Below are 22,355 nucleotides of genomic sequence, written 5' to 3' on the forward strand. Positions count from 1 at the left end.
CACTGGTTAATTGTTCTAACTGTCAGGAAGTTTCTCCTTAGTTCTAGGTTGCTTCTGTCCTTGACTAGTTTCCATCCGTTGCTTCTTGTCCTGCCTTCAGGTGCTTTGGAGAATAGCTTGACTCCCTCTTCTTTGGAGCAGCCCCTGAGATATTGGAGCACTGCTATCATGTCACCCCTCACACTTCTCTTCATTAAACTACACATAGCCAATTCCAGCAACCGTTCCCTATATGTTTTAGCCTCCAATCCCCCAATCATCTTTGTTGCCCTTCTCTGTACCCTTTCTAGAGTCTCAACATCTTTTTTACATCGTGGTGACCAAAACTGGATGCAGTATTCCAAGTGTGGCCTTACCAAGGCATTGTAAAGTGGTATTAACACTTCACGTGACCTTGATTCTATCCCTCTGTTAATGCAGCCTAGCCCTGTGTTGGCTTTTTTGGCAGCTGCAGCACACTACTGGCTCATATTGAAGTGATTGTCTACTAGGACTCCGAGATCCCTCTTGCAGTTATCATCATCTTTATAACTTAATAATTTAGGAATGGTATATCGAGAGCATCTTGCTCTTCCCACTGTGCAGCTGCGAAGATACTTCCTCTTATTTTTTTTATTTTTATTTTAATTCCATTTATATCCCGCCCTTCTCCGAAGACTCAGGGCGGCTTACAAGCTTAGCAGTAGCCTTCATTCTATGTATATGCCTGCTTATTAGGGCTTTCACACACACACACACCCCAAGCGGCATTATTACAAAGTCAGCTTATTGCCCCCAACAATCTGGGTCCTCATTTTACCTACCTTGGAAGGATGGAAGGCTGAGTCAACCATTCCCAAGGCAGTATATCTTCCAAGGTCATTCCCATATACCATTACACTTTTGGACTCTAATCCTTTAAAGGCTGGTAAAATATACCATATAGTCACATGCCATACATCACACTTGAATACTGTAAATATTATGAAAAGACCTTGTTCATGACTCTCTTAACATCCTGTAACATTAAAAAGTATTATAAATTTCATTTAAAGTGATACTTCATCCTACAGTTAAGCATTTAAATATCATTGATATCAGTGGGTATTAAACATAACTTGCATTATCTCTGGTCTTGCCAGTAATTACCTGTATTTTTTGTACTTATGCAAGGATTCACATACCAAAGGGTACATTGTATAATTAAAATTTCAAATATCAAAAGATAATTGAACCAGGTGAATTCTGTAGTTGGGATTTAGTACCCGAATTGTCAGCGTCAGAGACCAGTGTCAAATATCTATTGTTAACTAATTTCTTGAATATTAATTTCAATTCATGCAGCGTTTGTTAATTGAACTAATTTATTAAATAATTTGCTGACTTTTATCTGTATTTTTAGCATTGTTGTATGTTTGCAGTGGTATTATGCAATTATGTCATTTTTCTAGTTTATTACACATACTCTAAGTAAAATAAATATATTTAAACTTTAAACATTAGTATGATAGATGCAATACTTCAGCGTATATACAGATCATATATTGTATCAGCTTGATTCTGCTGCTGATTCTTTGTAAATAAGTAATGCGCTAGCTCTCAACTATGACACAAATTTATGTTCCAGGAACCTTAAGTGTTTGATCCATTTTCATGATGTAAATAATTTTTATTTTTTTATTATTTTAAAATTAAATGTGTGCTTAGTAGCTACTGTATAGACCTTAAACTAATTTGCATACAGATGTCTGCATACATCTCCTCTCATAAAACCTACATTTAAAAGGTAAGGGAATTAAAAACAGAATAAAATAAAATAAAGCAAAGAATGTATAGAGCAAGCAAGTATAGTCAAACATAGAGTATACACCAAAACAAAAAAACCTCCAAAAAACAAATGGGGCTTACTTAACTGTTATTAACATTCACCTCTAATATCACTTCATTTATTTGTTAGTGAGTTTTGTTAGTTATAGGTTCACTCTGTTTTATTTCCTGGGTAAGGCTAATATATATAATGTTGGAAGAGTACTGTAAATTTTTGTGGATTTTATAGCTGCACATATTTTGGAATGGTTACAATCTTAAAATTAACAAAATAAACATTTAATTAATATATTTCATGATATATCATGTTTGTGCTCAGCACTCAGCAACATTTATATTGAAGCTCCCAGAAAGTTGGAAAGTAATTTTTCATTTGTTCAGAGATGACTACTAGAATATAATACTTAAAAATAGCTGGATCATACATTTGCAGTACAATGTGTGTATATTATTAATAAATAATCTCTCTGGAGCTCAGTTGGTGACTACATATATGTGCTTAAGTTTTTTTAATACCTTTTATTTATCATTAAACATATTTATATATTTAGTTTTAATCACATCATTTCTTATATTTACTTCATGTGTCATGCACAGGCAATGGTATAGGATTTTAGAAGCATTTTATCAGTATTTTGATGTGAACACAAATGGATTTGCCAAGGCATTCTTTAATGAACAATCTAGATTATTAGGCATTCTTTTAAAGTAAATAGTTGAAGCAATAAACATAAAATGGTTGATTCTATTATATACCAATCTTACTTAGTAATCAAATTAATTTTACTACAATTAATTTAGTGCAATTGACTATTCTTTAATTATATGGTTAACCTACAGTGTTGTTCCTCCTGCTGAACTAATAGACATTTGCATTTGTAATAGGCTGCAATAATTAAACTCAGTCTATAATGTTAATACCAAATTTGTAGAGGGATTCTGGTAGGTGTCCCAGATCACTGTATTAGGAATCCTCTTTTATTCCTTGTTACCACTGAATAACATATGAAAAAATAAGTACACTCCATTGATTTTTTTAAAAAACTTTTTCAGCATATTCAACATAGAGATGTTTGACCTTTAGTTCAACAATATTGTTAGATTAAAAAACAGCAACACAAAACAAATACCATTACACCTTTTACATTTTGTAGTCCATTGTGGTGGTGGTGGTATTATTATTAGTGTATGATGTTGTTAGGACATGCTTGTGTACTTTCCAAGGTGCGCCACAGGAAGGCAAGCTGGCTTCACACTAGAAAGTAAGACAAGGGTCTCTTCCTGCAGTGTCATCTAAGGCCCTTTCCTTCACCAGAGCCACCTCACAAACTAGTGTCTCAACTGGCAAGGTTCCAAGCCAACAGGAATCTGACTGCATGCATGGAGTACCAATTTATCTACTTACACAGAACATGCTTTTGAACTGTAAGCCGGACAGACGCTGAGGTGAATGATAGGAGCTCATCCCGCAACACAGTGCTAGGACTCAAATCTCTGGAGCAGAGATCATCTCCAGCATCGTTAAGTCACTGAGGCACCACGGTTCAGTCCATTGTGTAATTTAAATAAAATGTCTATTTCACATGTAGAAAAAGTAGGTATACACTTAATTTCTACAGAAAATACCTAAAATAAGAATCAAATGTACTAGATCAGGTGCATGTGATAAGGTCTTCATTAGGGCAGAATTGGAAGGAACCGGACTTATTTAAACCTCAAACATTTACATTAATTTGTTTTTTGTTGTTAAAGCGTGCAATATCACCAGATTGAAAGAGGGTTTGAGAAAGAAGGTTAGTGAAGCCTATGGGAAGAGATTTAAAATGATCTCCAAACAATTGGACATCAATCATTCCACTGGCCATCTACAATTATCTACAAGTGGGAAGTATTTCAAACAACTGCCAATTTGCTTTAGCTGAAGAAATTTTCCCTGGCTTTCTCAGCAAGTTTAGTCTGAGAGTAGAACACAAGATACTGAAAGAAGTCTCTAAAAACCCTAGAATTTCATCATATGACCTACAGTTGGTTGTTGCTAGGATTGATGTCCCAAGTGCATGAGTCTACTGTTAGAAAAAATCTGCACAAATTAGATCTACATGGAAGGCATCCCAGGAGAACAACTTTGTTGTCCAGAAAGAACTTCAAGGCAGGACTTTGCTCATGAACATCTAGGCAAAGTCCAGCTCTGGAAAGACAAGGCAAAAATAGATTTGTTTGATAGCATTTCACCAGAAAAACCTGATACCAAAGGTAAAGCGTGGTGGAGGAAATGTTATAGTTCGGGCTGCTTTGTTGCCTGGATTCTTCATTGCATCAGAGGATGCTTGAGGATAATGTGAGACCATCAGTCAGAAGATTGCAGCTCAACCCAAAGCGAACCTTTTAACATGACAGTGACCCTAAATATTTCAGTAAATCTACCAAGCAATGGCTGGAGGAAAAAACAAAGGAGAAAGTTCTTTAATGGCCAGATCAGAACCCAGATGAAACCTGTCAATCTCCTTCATTCAGCTGAAAAAAAATTTCATGGGGGTTTGTGGGGAAAAACTTTTTCCAGTCTATGTCAGAGACTGGTATATAGAAGAAATATCTGCTTGAGATTGTTTCTGCCAAAGGGCCAGATATTAAAGTCGAGGGATGCACTTGCTTTTCCCACAAAGCAACAGCAGAAGGAAATGGTACATTTGTTAAATTTTGGTTGAATAAATGCTTTTTATTTTTCATAGGGTTTTTTTGTTCAATTACATCACCTTTATTTTTATATACTACTTGAATGAAAGTAACATGTCAAAAAAAGAAAGAAATACATGGGGTGTGCTTACTTCCCCCCCCCCCCACAACTTATTAAGAGTTTTTCAATCATCTACATAAGATCAGCAGAATCTAATGATAACATTTGGGTTCTTCTTGCTGGTTTATTTGTTTGATGTTGCCAAACAATTAGGATCAATAATATGGCTTTACTAGTTAGTCTCTTATATGATAAATAGGTGCTTGAGAAAATTACGTTCATAAAAAAGTTGCACACGCTTTAAACACACCCACATTAAGACTGCAGTTTTATGCAGAAAGAAAGATTTGTAAGTCAAGAGTGATACTCTACAGCTGTAGAATTCTGGATGCCCTAAGAAGGCATGATGTGTGTATTTCACAAGGCATTCTTCTGGTTTTGTTTTGTAGCCTAACAGCAGTGGTCAAGTAGTAGGGAAAATGCCTGGCCATTTTACTCCAGTTTTGGCACCCTCTCCCCATCACAGTACGATGAGACCTGTGACCCTGACTATGACAGACACTAAGCCCATCACTACATCCACTGAAGGTGAGGCATCTTCACCTACAGCAACCAGTAAGTATTTTGCCTAGGGAAAATCAATGTCCATCAAATGATCAAAATACTTTCCAAGTCAGGCCAGTAAAGGCACCTTTTCCTCCTATTTGACCAAGTAGATGCTCACAGTTAATATAATGGCATGATAGTTTTACAGTTAGTCCTCAATTTAACAATCACAGTTGAGACCAAAATTTCCATTGCTAAAGCAAGACGGCTGTTAAGTGAGTTGTGCCCAATTTTTGCCACTGTCGATAAATGAATCCCACTTGTTAAGGGAATCTCGTGGTCGTTAAGTTAATCTGGCTCCCTTCCAATTGACTTTGTTGGAAGTCAGCTGGGAAGCTTGCAAGTGTCAATCACATGACCCTGGGACCCTGCAATCATAAATACATGCTGGTTGCCAAGCATTCAAATTTAGATCAGGTGACCATGGGGATGCTGTTACAGGTACAGTATAAGACCAAGGACCAGTTGTAAGTCAGCTTTTTTAGTGCTGTTTGTACCTTTGAACAGTCATTAAACAAATTGTAAGTTGAAGACTACCTGTACTCTACAGTTATTAAAAGTCAAATTACTCCACAATCCTTCTGATAGAGCAACCACAGTAAAGAGGATAGCTAATCTGATCAACAACTGCCAACAGAAAATTAAAGCACATTCAGTTTTTAAATTTAAGATGGACATTCTGACAACATTCAGAAGCATAGTCAAGATTTATAGCTGCAAAACTGCTGACATCTGAAATCCAAAAAGAGAGGAGGAGATCCAGCCGATTGCTCCTAAGTGAGCTTTCTTGAAAGCAGATCTTGTTCCACAACATTAGACCCAATTAGCATAAGTCTTTTTATTCATTAGAATAATGAGAACCCTTTGGAATATCTGTATTTGAAGAGATTTAAAAACCTCTATGTAGCACTCATTCATTTATTGTGTTCAAAACTCTGCTTTTTATCCTATAGTCTTCAATGGAATTGCAGTTCTAGAACAATACTCTACCCTTGCTTGAATCAAATTGCAATATTAAACATTTCAACAAATTGCAACATTACAGTAATCATATTAAGTCTGCTGGAATGTTGGTTATCCATCCATGCTGTAACAGCTTACCATAGCCTATGCAATGGACAGTTTCAAACACAATGGTAACTAATGATATGAGAATAGTGGCATGAAATGTGCACACTGAATTTTATCTTCTTACTCGTTGCTTCCACTTGGTTTTGCCATCACTTGGAAATACATCTTACTAGTTTCACAAAACCATTCAAGGAGTCCTTGAATTAACCTGCATTTTAGTTGAGATGTATTTTTTGCAATTATAGAACAAATATTAATTTATTGACTATAATTCATTTAATAAGTACTTGCAGTCAGTGTTATGTCAGATGATTTGATAGGGCATGCATAAGTGCTTAAATTAAAAATATTTAAAAGGGGTGGGAAACGTGGTCCTCCAGATGCTGCTGAAACAATCCCCAGCAACTTCAGCTATTATGTCATAAGAGTTGCAGGACTTCACATCAAAGTCCATAGATTAACATCCTTAAACCAGTAAGAAAAATGATACCAATTGAACTAAGTCTGAAATGTACTCATTGTTGTAAATAATGAAATGGAGAGTGAAATTGAGAACAGAAAGTATGTTAGCAATCCTGTGTGGCACAGGAAAGTGAAACAGGTTCCATTCCACTAAAAAAAGTGGTAGAGGATTTGAATTTTTCCTGAACCAACTTTTTAAAACAGCCAAATTCCTATGTGGTTGCCTGGGAGAAAAGTTGTTTCAGGCAAAAATCTCAGATTCTTCTGCCAGCAATAGATTTAAGCCTGTGGATTTTTTTTGTAAGTTTGCCTTTGACATACAGTGCATCTAGGTCCCTGGCAGAGGCTCACTCTTGGTTGATAGTAACCACTATAAGCGCTGTTTGAGGGAGTTAGATTGGTTCTGCTATGATTAATCTAACATTAGTATAAGGTAATCAGGTAACACTTTCAAAATGATTTATCTTATGATTTTTCATTTCTGAAATTCATCCTTTTCGAACAGCAGCAAAGAAGCTTTTAATGATCCAAAGTACCATATCCAGTGCTTTTTTTGTAAAAGAAAAAGGTGCCAGAACTCACACATGTCATACAACCTGCCTTGCCTATCCTACAAGGTTCCATCCCAAAAAGGTGCCGGAACTCCATTCTGAGCGTTCTATGACAAAAAAAGCCCTGACCACATCTGTCAGAACAGAATGGGAATATGGTTCAGATTTGATTTGGTTGTTAGAGCTTTCATTAAATCTTACCAATGTTCCATCTCAACAGATCACTTAGGAACCATTACTCAAATAATAGGCTAAATAGTGTTAAGTGCACATAGAGAATATTAAACATTGTAATAGTATTTTTTTTGAACACTCATTATAGATCTTCAAGAGAAGAAGCATATTACAATAGCAAAATATAAATAAATTTTATTTCTGCATGAAGATTTCACTTTTTCAGTGGTAATTATTTAATGTGTACATTTTTAATGTATGAAAAATGGAACAGATGACATCTAAAACTGATTATAGTTCATATTTTCTTTTATTGAAAAGTGTCACCACTATCTAAGAGATAGTTTTACTGAGGAATATACTCGCATTTAATTCTAATAAATCAGTGCTTATGATAAGATCTGTGGCACAAAAAGACACCAACATTTATCTCTAATTATATATTTTTGGCTAAGTATTACATGTCAAAGTTGATCTACTTAAAACTTTTATGAAAAAATAATATTAAAATGATTGTTCTCATTACAATTAAGAACACCCACATTCCTACACCCCACTGTAGATACATCATTTATTGTAGCTCTTCAGTGGATTTTTAATGGTAATTCTTTAAGAAATTATATTGGTATTATTTTGCAAAAAGTGAGTCTGTATTTTTGAAATTACTCCACCTTTTATTTACTTAACTTCCATTGTTTAATGATTTGGTTATGGCAGTCAAATCTTTATAAAATTATGGATACAGTGACTCAAAATTTAAGAAGTGGAGCAAAACTACCAATTTCATTCAACAGACTACAGGTAGTCCTCAGTTTATGATGACAGCTGGGACCCGAATTTCCATTGCTAAGCAAAGGAGTTAAGTGAGTCATGCTGGATTTTATGACCTTTTTTGCCATGGTTATTCAGCGAGTCACTGCAGTCGTTAAGTGAATCACGCCTTCAGTATGTGAATCCAGCTCCTGCCCTTGACTTTGCTTGTTAGAAGCCAGCTGGGAAAATCGCAAATAGTAATCAGATAAAAACACTTGTGACTCTGATACCATCATAAATATGTGCTGATTGTTGGGCGTCTGAATTTTGATCATCTAACCATTGGGATGTTGCAACAGTTGCAAGTGCGAAGACTGGTCATAAATCACTTTTGTAAGTGCCATTGAAACTTCAAGCAGTCACTAAAGGAACGATTGTAAGTTGAGGACTATCTGTACCCTGAGCAATCCACAGTTTGTGCCTTTCACTGGAAATGGACTTATTCTTGATTCAAAGAATAATCTACAGACAAAAGGTTCTCGTCTCATCTTCTGTTTTTCACGCACGTGATTCAACAAAAGAAAATGTTAGGACCCTGAACCTCCTAGGCTGAAGGATCAGTTTTTACGCTGTCTTTTCTTCACAAGTACTTAATTTTGAATAGTGATCATAATATTATAGTTTCTACCAGTGATTTAAAATAATTAGCTCTCCCTGGAAAAATGCCACATAAAAATAACTCTTAAATCAACGTTTACGTTTTGTATATTAATAGTATTAGAAGCAATGTACCCTGTACCCATACTCACACAAAGTCTTAAGGATTAGTTTTACCTTGCTTGTGCCTCCACCAGTAGAATTTTTAATATAAAGTGGTGAAAGAAGATAAGAATCAGATTGAATTAACTTCACTTCAATGAAACTGGGGAAAAACAAATTAAATGATTTAGAAACTTTGTTACTGATAATGTAGTTCTATTTTTGTGCAGATTCCATTGAAGTCAATAGGCAGGCTTGAATTATACCCTTAACCAGATTCATGCTTCATAATTCTGAGTCTCTCATATTTGAATAATATGAGGTAGGTTTCTATCTTTATCAATATGTTTTGTTCTTCCTTAATCAGCCTATACAGCTTCAGGTACATCCCAAGCCAATCGATATGTGGGACTAAGTCCAAGAGACCCTTCCTTCCTACACCAGCAACAGGTGGGCAAGTTTCACATAGGTATTATCAATGAAAAATACAAATATTTGCAGCAAGTTCCTTCATATTTGCTATCACTGAATTTTAGTGTAGAACAGGATCTCAAGGGATTCAGTTGCTTTAGGTAGCCTCTAACACTGTGTAGGAAACCTCCTGTATTTACCTGATAAACCTTTTATGAATCTAGAAAGCAGAGGGGAAAAATGCTACTCAGAATCAAGGAAAATTGGTTCACTAGCTATCGTTTTCCATTTCAGTTTTAAACATTTAAAATGTTCTCTGTTAGCATCAAGTAATTCCAAAAGAAAAATTATATAATCAGGTTATATTGCAGAACGTCCTGATTCCTAGATTAGGAGGATTAAAGTGCTTTGTTAATACTTGTAATATAAGTTGTAACATAAGTTATATTTCTAGTAGGATTTTATATGTCACATCTCATTAATACTGGGCATCTGATGCAAATAATTTTTCCCAAAAATGAAAATATAGTTTTAGGGTAGTGGTATATTAAAAGGTGTTATGCAGGGAAACCCAGGAATTTATTTATTTATTTATCTTACGTATTTGGCCACCCATTTCCAGGAAGTGATTCTGGGCAATGTACATTACATCGAAAAAACCCTGAATTCTAGTTATCCAAAATTAATATATTGTTCATGATAATGAATACAGCTTCCTTTCATTGTACTTTGGTGGGCATTTGTTCTTGTGAACCTTTCTTGTGATATAGTGGGATACTGCAGTGATGAATTTGGAAATATTTTTTGTCCTCCATGCCCAAGTGTGGTATTTTGTTCTTGTCGTGTCTGTCTCTTTGTGGCCTTATGGGCCACAGCACAAAATCAGCGAAATCCCTAAACTTGTTAGACTAGGATAAGATACTTCGGATTTTAAATCCCATCATCCTCACTAGTATGTCCAGCAGTAAGGGATTATGAAAGTGGTTGTCTAAAACAGAGGTCTCCAACCTTTCCGGGCTCGAGGACCGGAGAGAAGGAGAGCAGCTTCAAAATTGGTATGTGTGCACACACACACATGGGGCCACGCACACTGGCGCAGCACTAGCAGCTCCATTCAGGCATGTGGCATGCATGCTGGCACCGTGTGCATGTGTGAATGGCTGTGCCAGCGGCCCATTTGCACATGCGTGAATGAACCACACAAAACACCCGGGCTAGCAACGCATGGGCAAATGGGCTGCAGACACCTGCACCACACTAGCATCCCTATTCACGCCCGCTGCATGCACAAATGGGACTGTGGGCTCTAGCGCAAGTGGGGGGAATGCATGCCCATGTGTGTGTGTGTGTGTGTGTGCACCGGCCAGCTGTTTCCAGGGGACCCCTGGTCTAAAACATCTGGAAGGCACCCATCCCTATATTAAATCACATTATATTGAAAATGCTTGGATATAGCAAGGGTTGGTGTTTTTTTTTTATTAATGAACGTATCAGTGGAAGATTCTAAAATATTAAATGGGTATTAGCTATTTAAATCAGTACCTTTTTATATGATACTTAGGCTTTGATAAAGATCAAGGTAGTTTATAAAGAAACATAAATGAAACTTAAATAGGAATAGTTTCTAATTACATAAGTAGATTCAAGACATTTAAAATTGCAAGTGATGTTTAATTAGGAGCTGTAGTGTCCTGGACTTGTTTCCATCAGCAAAGCTGTAGTAATACCACTGCTTGCGATTATGGATTTTTAAAATTTATCTCGCCCTTCATCGTTGTTGTTGTTGTTGTTATTCCTTCTGCATTTTGTCTTTATGACATTAAGAAGATGATATAAATATCTCCCTTATTTTTTCACAGTAAATATAGTATTGAGAAAGGGAAAGACTTAAACAGCTTCATTCAGTTGTTTCTAAATTGGTTGAGCATTCTTACTCTCACACAGTAGTCAGAGTGAGTTTCGCATAGTGCTTTCCATATAACTGAAATAATTTGTGGTGTGTATGTATTGTAAAAAAATACCCTTAGCTTTCCCCCTTTTTACATGCATTTGATTTCTTTAAAACTTTAGGAAATGACAATGCAATATAATTGTATTTATTTATTTGGAAAAACTCCCAGGCAGAAATTGTCTAAATTACTTGGGTAGAGTAAAGGTTATGCTTTGGTAAGATATAAATAAGACTGATTTATTATGTCTTTTCATTACTTTACAACAATTTAAAAGAGACCACTCTTCTTGTCACAGATCCTAAATATATTTAGGTTAAAATAGACCATGATGAATGAAAGGAAAAATCAAAAGTTACATGAAATAAAAGCAATCAATCATTTTATATTACCTGAGAGAAATTCTAAATTAGAAAGCCAATGATTTTAGTTCCAGAGAAGTGTTTTAAACATCTACTGATTCCTTTTAATATACTCAGAACCTTTAGGAATAAATATTCTTACAGGTACATACCCTGCTTCACAAAATTGAGGTTTGAAGAGATTTATTTTTTTCAGTTATGAAAGGTTTAATCTAGAGTGTTATTTGTTGTTGTTGTTAAGAGAAGCCATAATATAGACCGTATATAATTTATAATAATGACCATAAATTTAAGCAGCTTATATTGTTGGCAATTTTCTTTATAAATAGTCTATTTATAAATAATATAAATAAGAATTTAGTAGAAATTCCAGTAAGACAATTTATTGCTGGAATGTTTGCATTTCTCAAAAGGTTATAAATACAGCTTTAAAAGTATATATACTGAGAACCAGCATCAGCAATACATTTTAATTTACTGACTAAATTATTATTAAAAGAATTTAACTTAATATACTGATAATTATATAAGTCAAAGATACTATTAAAATCAGAAATCTGAACATTTTTCTATGGTTGTGGCTCTTAAACAATTGTTAAATTTAACTTTCAGTTTAACAAATATTTCTACATTTATATAGCACTTTCTAGATATTTAAATATTGACTGTATTATACACATTCCCTATACCCAGTATGAAATTGTGGCTAGAACATAGTGGTCTTGGATTCAATAATTGCATTAACAGTTCCTCAACAACAACAACAACGATGATGATGATGATGAAGAAGAAGAAGAAGTAATTATTCATGAATTGTACTTGAACAATAAAGGTGCTATATTTGGTTGCTATTTTTGTTATCAGATTATAGTTGATCAAGCATTGTGTGAATCTGCAGAATCTGCAAAAAATTCTATACTGAAATACAATGAAGTATTCCTTAACTTTTCTTGAGCACATCTCTGAAATAAATGTTGAAATGTAGGATAAAATCTATAGTAAAAGCTGATTAAGTTCAACAGGTTATTAGAAGAGACTGTATGAATCTGAGTTGAACTGTGGAGTCCTTGGTGCTCTCTGAGCCTGGTTGTTTGCTTGTAGAGATTTCATTACCTGGTGATTTGACAAGTTTCTGTGTGCCCTTTTTATTCAGGAAATGAATTTTTAAAAAACCCTTTCTTTAGGATTTATAATAATAGTGAAGGTTAGATTTTTGAATCTTACAAAAAAGAAAAAGAAAAGAAACACTTAAGAAAACAAATAAGCCAAAATAAAATAATAGTTACAAATTATATTGAAAACATTATTATTCTATGTATTAGTTTTATCTAATCATTCCAAAATTTGTATACCTTTAATATCTTTACACTGCTTAATATTATTTGGGTTAATATTATTTTATTGCTATGTGGAAATACATATTCTAGCATTATTTTCAGATATATTTTTGGCCTTTCCCAGGTTTTAAAATATATTCTAAAATAGAGAATTACTAATAATAGCTCTTTATTCATATTATGTAAGATCTTGAGTCTCAATATACATTTTCAGTTTTTTAAATTAATTAGAAATAAGAATGAATTCCCTTGGTTAATGTGTTCAGGGCACATAAATGAAACAGAAAAGGTAGTTTCAAGTGTATCTTAAAATTTCAGGGTAATAAGCCTTCTTGCTTTAGGCAGCAAGTAAAAGACCCACAAATTTAAACAAACTTAAATTCAGGAAATGAGCTATCTGGCTGCTCGTATTGTGTGCCTTATCATAACTGGCAGCTTGGCGTAAAATCTGATCACATGACTGTCAAAAGAAGCATGTAAATGAATAAGAGGTCATCTTTTACCTACTCTTGTTGTAAAGGAAACACATTGAAAGGAAATTTCAGTCAAACAATGAGAATATGCAAATGTTTATAGATTCCCTCCAATCAACAAAAATAACCAACCCACGATTCTGTTATAACTAATTAATTTTTACAAATACTCACTTAAAGAATTATCCAGAGAGATGTGGAAGGAAACCAATTTTATTTAAATTATGAATATTAAATTATATGCATGTTTGAGGTAATCATTAATTTGTGATTAGAGCAAGTATTTTAAAACAGTAAGCAAGTATATGCAAGACCTTCAAAACTTGTTTTATAGTGCCATATCACCTTAGATGAACATTTTGCAAAATGAAAGCAGAATTGAAGGTATTTAAAAAAAAGTTGCTGGTATGATGGTGGGACTTTCTCCAATAATCAGCACCTGTTGCCCTAAAAACAATGTTATAATCAATTACTACCTTAGTTCAACCATACTATATATCTGTTCTGAACATAAGTAAATACATGCTTGATTGTTAAGGGCTATTTTCAGTTCCCTGAATCTTGTAGAAGTAACATATACAACAAATTGAGAAATATTTTCTTAGAATGTGGAAATAAATGCTTTATCCCTTCTGATTGAAAATGCACAGGATTAATGTGTAAAGCAGAAATCAAAATCTATTGACTACTTTTGAGTACACAATATTTGGGATTCAAGACTGGATCATTCTTAGTCAGCACTGCTCTTTTTGCAAAGTGAGTGGCAGTGTAATTCCTGTACTATTTTGATTACTATTATCTAAACAGTAGATAACGTGTTTTCTTTAACAACACTGAGGAATAATTGCTTCTATAGTTTAGCATAAGAATTTATGTGGAACATTCACAGATATTTTCATGGATCTTAACAAAGTGTATTACTTGCATGTTTGGGAGATTTCTGATTTGTAGATTCCATACTTAGCTTGGTATGATTCCATATTTAGCTTTCTAGTGTTATAAAACTATAAACTTGAAGTCATGAAAACATAATTGATCTAGACTAGAGCTAATACAATATTAATTTGCAACAATGCATTTGTGTCCCACAAAGGCCATTCAGGGCTGGAGACAGCATCTTCTGGGGTTAGTTCTTCTATATATGAAATTGACATTTTATAGTTGTACGTGCCCAGTTCTTTGTGAAAAGTCAATCCTGTTAGGGAAGCCATTTTATTATTATTTCTACCACACATTTCCAAATATCCAGATGTATCTCTAGCCAGAAAAGTTTGTCTTCTTTTGATTTAAGGAAATGTTGAACAAAACTTGCATCCATTTTTTCTTTCCTATATCCTCAGTACAGTAGTCCTCAGTGAGATGTATGTCCCCAAGGTGCTTTTCCAAAAACGTACTGGACTTTCTTTGTTTTTTCCTTGAAAACACTTTACTTTCAAAAAGAGAAGCAAAAGGTTTTCAAGAGAAAAAAAACCAAGAAATCCCAGTTCCCTTTTGGAAAAGCGCCTTGGGGAAAACCATGACCTAGATTAGAAGATTTGAGAATCTCCATAGACATGTAGACATCTAATATAAAAGAGGAAAAAATGGAAGCATACAATTTTTTTTGTGCATGAATTCCTTTGGGAGCTGCTGTTTGGCTTTTCAGCTGATAACATCACAGATAACTTAACAAAAGGAGAAGAGTCAGGTGTATAAAGTAGACCATATCTGGGAAGCCATATTCTGTTAGAAAAATAAACTGCAGTTTAGGTAGATGTGATAATTTGGTCGTATCCTAAGGCATAGAAATCGGTACTGGATTATCATATAAAGAAGTAAGATGGTGAGTGTAAGGACACACAGAAATTCGTGGCCAGCAATATTAGCTGTGTGGTGCTGAAATGGCTTAAAGTTCTACCTCTGTTTATTTCCTATATGCTGATTAAAAAGTTGGTCCTCCAACACATGATCACCATTTTAAAGCTGACAGCATCAATAACGTAGTATGACTTATTTGCTGTACTTTGCAAGCAGCATATTGCTTGATATTTGTCTATATATGTTCAGTACAATTTTAATTTTTGAACTATGTTACAGTTCATATGGAAAGGTATCCCAATAACATTTAAACATGTGTTGTATGTACAATAAGTGTGAAATCAAGTCTTATTGTCTTTTACAAATGTCAAAAAAGTCAAATTCCTTTAGTAATATATTACTGTTTTATTAAAGATTTTTAAAGAACAAGTTTGCCAAAATATTTGTTCAAACCATTTTTTAGAACTCAAAACATCAGGAAACATGGTTTCAGTCTGCTCACTGATACAAGCTCCTCAATATTCTGGTTCTAGCTGTACTATCCTTCAGCAGGAGAGCAACTATTGTAAGCTTGTTTTGTAAATTAGCTCTCATGCTGGATTACAATTAACAAACTATAGTTTGCACACTCCATTCATGCCTTTGATTTTCTGTCAGTGTTTGCTTGCTTGCTTGCTTATTTGTTCAATTTCTGTCTTGCCTTCTGACTTGCAGGACATTCAAGGTGATTAATTCCACAATAACAGTGTTTATAAAAACTAAACACTATGATTGTAAACAAAATTAAAATCTATTACCCCAAGATAAACTATTTTCTTTCCAAAAGAACAAGAAAGTGTGATTAATATAAATGGAAAACATTGCAGCAGAAGTTAGACTTGACAAATTTCCAAGAGCTTCCCCACCCATTCACTCAACTTAAGTGGCTGCACACACCTTAAATCATGAAATAGAGATTTATTTATTCTTTTAAAAAAACTTAGTTGTGGGAAATGATATAAAAATGCACCTAGGATATCTATCAGCAACCAGACGTACTCTAAAAAATACCCCATTTTCTTTGCATAACTTCTGCCATTGTTACTGTACTTCAAATGTTTTTGTCTGCATGATTCCATGTTTACTTAGTTCCTAATCACTTTGAGATTTCATTTAACAGCAGAAGATATAGAAACATTTAAAATAAAGTAATAATTATCTTTCTCTGTTGCTGAATTCTTCAGATAAAATCTAAGAAAACAGTTGTTAAAAAGCTGTGTTTCCATCTCTGAAGACTCAACAACAGGAAGCAGAGAAATGTAGTCACACTGGGTCAGGACAAGAATATAGTCTTCTGCTCAGCACGTGTTTTTTCAGGAAAGAAGTGCAATAAATTGAGTTGCTATGAAAGTCACTGCTTAAACTAAAACACTGATCTTTTAGAGCCACTTAAATATTGTGGAGAGGGAAAGAAATGACATTTATATACAATTAATCATAATCATGTTATTGCATTTAATTCAGAGTGCTCTTCAGTGCATGATACATGTTATTTTATAGAGATTAAAATCTCTGTTTTCTTTAGATAAGGCTCATTTTATCGGATATAAATATAATCACTAGATCTTTAACAAAAATGCTAACATCTAATAGACAATGGCTGAGTAGAGTTTTAAATGGGTAGTGTTTTTTTTAAAAGAAGTATTCTGGAGATTTGGTTATCTGTAAAACATTTATTTCAGTTTACATGTAATGCATTTCTTTTTGTATTTAAAATCTATTAAATGCTATTGACTTGAATTAAGAACTAGGTTATTTTACCAGTGCATGTTAAGAGACACTGTATTGAGTAACACTAAAGTAATCAACCTCTATTACAAATGCCTCTTTCCTTCTTGAACAGTAATATAAGATCTTTGTGTAATTTTGGATCCTTTCCTATAAGATGCATGTCATCTGTGTATCACCAAATGCATGCTTTCAAAGCTACTGATTTTTTTTCTTTTTTTCCTGGAGATTGAATAATTTTAAGTGCTTTTTATTTTCTTTCTTTTAAAATTGAACATTAATAATTATTTTGTTTCCAGCTAAGTTTATAATATAATTAATTGCTAAATTCCAGTTGTTCTTTTATGCTTGATTAATAGAAAAGCATATTCATATAGCATTTTGTAAGTGTGTACAATTTTATTTTACACTGTAATAATTTAAAATTTATTTTTTAAAACTGTTTCCCCCCTCCCCCCACTACTACTACTTGGGATGTAAGGTTTGTGCCATATAAAATGCTAGTTTGCATGCATTCATTTAAATACTAAAAACTGTAGTACTGCTCGATCCATATCTGACTGCTAGGTTTCAATTGACAGCTGAGGATATGTGACTGGACCATGAATCAAAACGGCAGGCATTTATACCCCAGTGCCAATGAGGATACATTGGGAATTACTTGGCAAAGGTAAAATTTTAATTATTTCCACACCTAAACTATCTTGGGTTCTTCGTTATCTGTCTAAGTTGGCGTCCAGGATTAAATTTGTCAAATTTTAACAGTAAAATATTAACATCTTTTGGATTACATGTTTAGGTCAAATGAACATTATGGTTAAGCACTTAGGATGCCAAATACTGATACAATGTCAAATATAAAATGTGTGAAGAAAGCAACATAGCCAAAATAGATAGGTACTTTGAAGTTTGTCCATTTATATTATGTTTATATTATTTTATATTAAGAAGTGGTTTTAGGAATAAAATACATGACAAGAATGGGTGTCTGATATTAAGTAACACATAGAAATAATACCCAAAGGAGTTATTTGAGAAATCACATGGGCAGGTTTTATGAATTTAGGAAATGTTCTCTGAGGTAAGCTAAAACTGTCTTATACTTAACTAGACTTAGCTAGTCTTCCTTTTCATAAAATTACTTTCATAGTAAATAAAGTGAAACTGCTACTTTGAAATAGATACTGATAGAAAAAGTTTAACATGCTAGTTGATATGTGTAATTAAGTAATTCTGCATTTTTGCAGAATTGCTTCTAATTCAATTTGATAATGTCATGAAAAGGTATTATTTTCTCTTTCTTTCCTTTTTCCTTGAAATATCACTCCAGATAATTTCCCAAATACAAGAGTAAGTCATTGGAGAGTTTCAGGTGATGTAGTGAAACGGGATGAATATCTCCAAGATCCCCCAAGTGGAATCTTAGTGACATTCACTCTCTTTAGTGCACACACGCAACCACACATACATGGACAGACATATACAAACCAATTTTCTTTCTCATTTTATACTAAAAGGTGAAAAGTAAAAGTATGAAGTCCTTCTTATTCCTTTATCCTCTGCTACAGTTCTAGAAATTATCACTCATATTTAATGGCCTTTCTTGAATACAGGTAGTCCTCAACTTACGAGCACAATTGAGTCCAAAATGTCTGTTGCTAAGCAAGACAGTTGTTAAGTAAGTTTTGCCCCATTTCTTGCCACAGTTGTTAAGTGAATTGCTGCAGTTAAGTTAGTAAGATGGGTTGTTAAGTAAAACTGGCTTCCCCATTGAATTACCTAGTCAGAAAATTGTAAAAAGTGATCACATAACTCCAGGACATTACAACCCTTATAAATACATACCAGTTGCCGAGGGTCCAAATTTTGATCACATGAATGCGGGGATGCTGCAGTGGTTGTAAATGTGAAAAACAGTCATAACTCACTTTTTTCAATGCTGTTGTAACTTCAAACAGTCACTAAACAAATATTTGTAAATCGAGGACTACTGTATCTGTATATAATTGGTAATTATTGCTAGTTATTTTAAATCTGTACAGACTGGATTGTTTGGCTTACCTCAAATGTAAACAGAAAATAATCTCCATAGGTTCATTTCAACCAATAATCTCCATAGGTTCTTTTCAACTATGCTCAGTTTTGTTCAGAAAACCACTTTAACGAAACATATTTTATAGCTACTCTTTAAACTGCCTCAAATGTCCATTTGTTCTGAGCAAAAATTTAACATATTTCTAATTTATATAGTTTTTGTTATGTTTGGTAGAGATTATGTTTGTTTTCATCATCACTGTCATAGTTAATATTTAATCCCCCCAAAAGACAGCTTTAGGAAAAAAATCTTGATTAAATATTCCATGTTTTGTAAATTGGTTCTTCAATTTATTGTAACTGACTTTGTATATACATACCTTCATGAGAAAGAATGTAAACCAAATGTGTTAAAATGTATTATGAATAGTACATGAACTATTAATAGGACTAGGTTCATGTTGGGATTTAAATCCATCATAGTGCCAATCTAAATGGAGAAAAGGCAGGAGTCAAGAGAAGTGTGATCATTTTTCCAATTCAGAATTGCCCTATCTGAGTTAATTTAGTCTACAAGAAAGCGGGGGATTGGATTTGAAGGTGTCATGTCACTTTTGGTACAGATAGAAGCTAAGTTTTGAGAACGCAATTTTGAAAGGGCATTCTTCCATTCTTAATGGTATTTTCAGACATGCTGTACAATGGGGACAGGAGAAAACCCAAGCTAGTGTTCAAAAGAGATATTCAGAACCCCACATTGAGTCCCTTGTCTTAGTGTGAATGAACAACAGACCTTGATTCAAATTTTACTGGGTGATTTTGTCTAAGTATCCTTAGATAAAAGGTTATTTTAGGCTAGGCCAGAGGCTGTAGGCAAACTAATGGTAATTTAGTTTTTATTCACAATATAATACTCTTGTGTAAATAATTTTTGGAATAGTGCCCAGACTGTTTCCTGGGATCCTCCTTTTTTGTCTCTAGCATTGTTACCATAAACTTACACTGAATATTAATTGTTTACTTATAAGCCCCTATTTTCCTTTTGTTTAAATAACTTTTATATTTTTTATAATCAGCTCCTAATTAGCCTTTGCAGGGAAAATACTCTAAACATATTAAGCATTGCTCAAATACATTCAGAAATAGATTTTATTTCATTTTAGAATGGTTTAATTAAGATATAAATAAGTAAGAAAGACCAATACAGTTCCTGGATATTAGTTCTAATATAAATTCAACCAGCATGCAGATACGTAAAATTTTAGGAATATCTATATGCTCTAAGTCTGGGGTAATTCGAATTGGAATTAGTTTAAGAAAATCATTGAGAGATTTTGTGTGTGTGTGTGTGTGTGTGTGTGTGTGTGTGTGTGTGTGTGTGTACACGTACAGAGAGAGGTTTTGTTCAAGGGTTTTGATGGGAAGGTCAAAGCAGGGCAAATCATATCGCATCTTGACATCATTGGTCAAGTGATGTAAACTACATGCAATATTTCATTTGTGTCATTACATAATTTGTTTCATTTCTGTAACGTCATGATGTATGCTGTCATGGCTTCTATTCAAGCTGCAGTTTCTAATGTTTGGTATTACATAGAACTAAATATTTAGAAGTTGTTTATACAATGCACAACATGCAGTATTAGCCCTTATTTCATGCAGTAGCTTTATCTGATCCTGAGAGATCAAACAGTTACTGCTGAATAAGGCCATAGTATTGAACTATTAGTGGTTGTGAACTTTCAAAGTTTTTGGGCAGATTTTTCAAAAATGTAAGATTAAGGCAATAATTATCAGATATTAGTAATTTGCGTTTTAAAAAAGCGGATGCATTTATTTCTGTTTTATAAAGGGTTACCTTGAGCACCAATGTAAGTTTAATTTTGCTGTTCCCAGATCCTAACTTAACATTTCCTGCTTTCAGTTTGCCATCTTGGCAGAAAAGTACAAAACAAAAGCTGCTTCTTTGGGGTCAGAACCCTGAAATTCTTTTCTCCTCTATCCAAAGCAGGGAGGTGTCAAAATATATAACTTTTTGGAGCAGCTTTCCTTGCTCCCCTTCTGAGGAGCTGTTTGTTTTGTCGCTGTTAAGCAGGTAAAATGAGTTTGCGGTAGGGGAAAAACTGGGAACTTTATTTTAATGTCAGAACAGCCTTGCAGTTCTAACTTAAATGTAAAATTTAAAAGAACAAAATCAGTACCAAGTAACCTCCTTTTGTGTGTGTGTGTGTGTGTGTGTGTGTGTGTGTGTGTGTTTTCAAGTGATATAAATTACCTATTATATATCATAAGTTTGTGTGGACTAAAATGCAGACTCAGTTTTTACAAATAAGAATCATGGGAAGAAAATACTGACTGATAAAATCATTGGAGTACAGGAGGTAGCGGGGAAAGATTTCTGGCTTGTATCAGTTTGTCACTATCTCAGTTATAGTTTCACCCAGCTCTCTAATAAAGAAAGATGTGCAGAGAATTATGTTTCCTTTCCATTTAAGCAAACATCTTCTGAACACTTCCTAAGAAATTAATTGTATTCCAGCCAGACTTGCATGCTGCCATCCCACAGGAAATGGGTCAGCAATCCATTAAGATGCCATTAGATAATCTAATTTGGAACTTAATCTCTAAATTAACTATGCTCTATACTTGAAGCATACTTGAGAGGAAGAAAAAAAAAGTTTGTTTGAATCGATAGGGAAGCTGAAGCGTGAAGAAGGCTGTTTGTTTTTTGTAGCTGCGGTCACGTCTCAAGCCGTCTGGTAACCAGGAGAAACCAGACATGATGTAATTCCAGATTGAACTTGAACTTCAGGGACTGAGAATAGGAAAACAATAGACCATAGGAATCAATAATGTCCATTTTCCACATGATTATGTTTGGCATTTTAAATTAACATTTATGGAAAAAGCAGCAAAACTACAATACGACCAACGTGGGGGTGCAGTGGGGAATCCACAAAGAAAAAGAAAGAAAACAATTTCTTGAGCTGTATTTTGTGAAACAAGAGATTTCAATAGAGTAAACTAGTTGTTTGTTCTGAGCACCCTTTTGTTCTCTTAGGTAGGATAAACTTAATCTTATGTTTCCTGTCACATGATTTTGGCACTGCTTTTAGGAAAGGAGGAGCATGTTTTGAAAGTGCTCTCAGCTGTGAAGTGGACTATTAACCCCTTATGGATCATAAAATGTCTGTACTCAGTTTTAGTCTACCTAATGTCTTCAGCTATAAATAAGGGCAGATTTTCAGGAGATGTTTCTCTTAACATTTACCAAATAAAACAAATATATGGTAATGATTGGCTACCTCA

General features: G+C 33.9%; 1 protein-coding gene across 6 annotated transcripts in view; it reads left to right on the forward strand.

The window, feature by feature from the left end:
• The window catches only part of NFIB (nuclear factor I B), a 205,850-nt gene that overhangs the window by 167,152 nt on the left and 16,343 nt on the right, over positions 1 to 22,355 (forward strand). Inside the window, exons 9-11 of one of the 6 annotated variants that reach the window (XR_014491057.1) lie at positions 4,990 to 5,155; positions 9,284 to 9,366; positions 17,580 to 17,682. The exons of 1 other annotated variant lie outside the window; for it this stretch is intronic. Coding sequence is in view for 4 of the 5 variants with exons in the window: in XM_083351458.1 (XP_083207584.1) it covers positions 4,990 to 5,155; positions 9,284 to 9,366; positions 17,594 to 17,682 (338 nt within the window). In the remaining variant the exon portion in view is untranslated. The remainder of the gene's footprint in view (positions 1 to 4,989; positions 5,156 to 9,283; positions 9,367 to 17,579; positions 17,683 to 22,355) is intronic. 4 more of the 6 variants (XM_083351458.1, XM_083351459.1, XM_083351460.1 and 1 more) reach the window with 4 other exon arrangements.

This window comes from Vipera ursinii (assembly GCF_947247035.1).
Source record: "Vipera ursinii genome assembly, chromosome: 2".
Lineage (NCBI taxonomy): Eukaryota > Metazoa > Chordata > Lepidosauria > Squamata > Viperidae > Vipera > Vipera ursinii.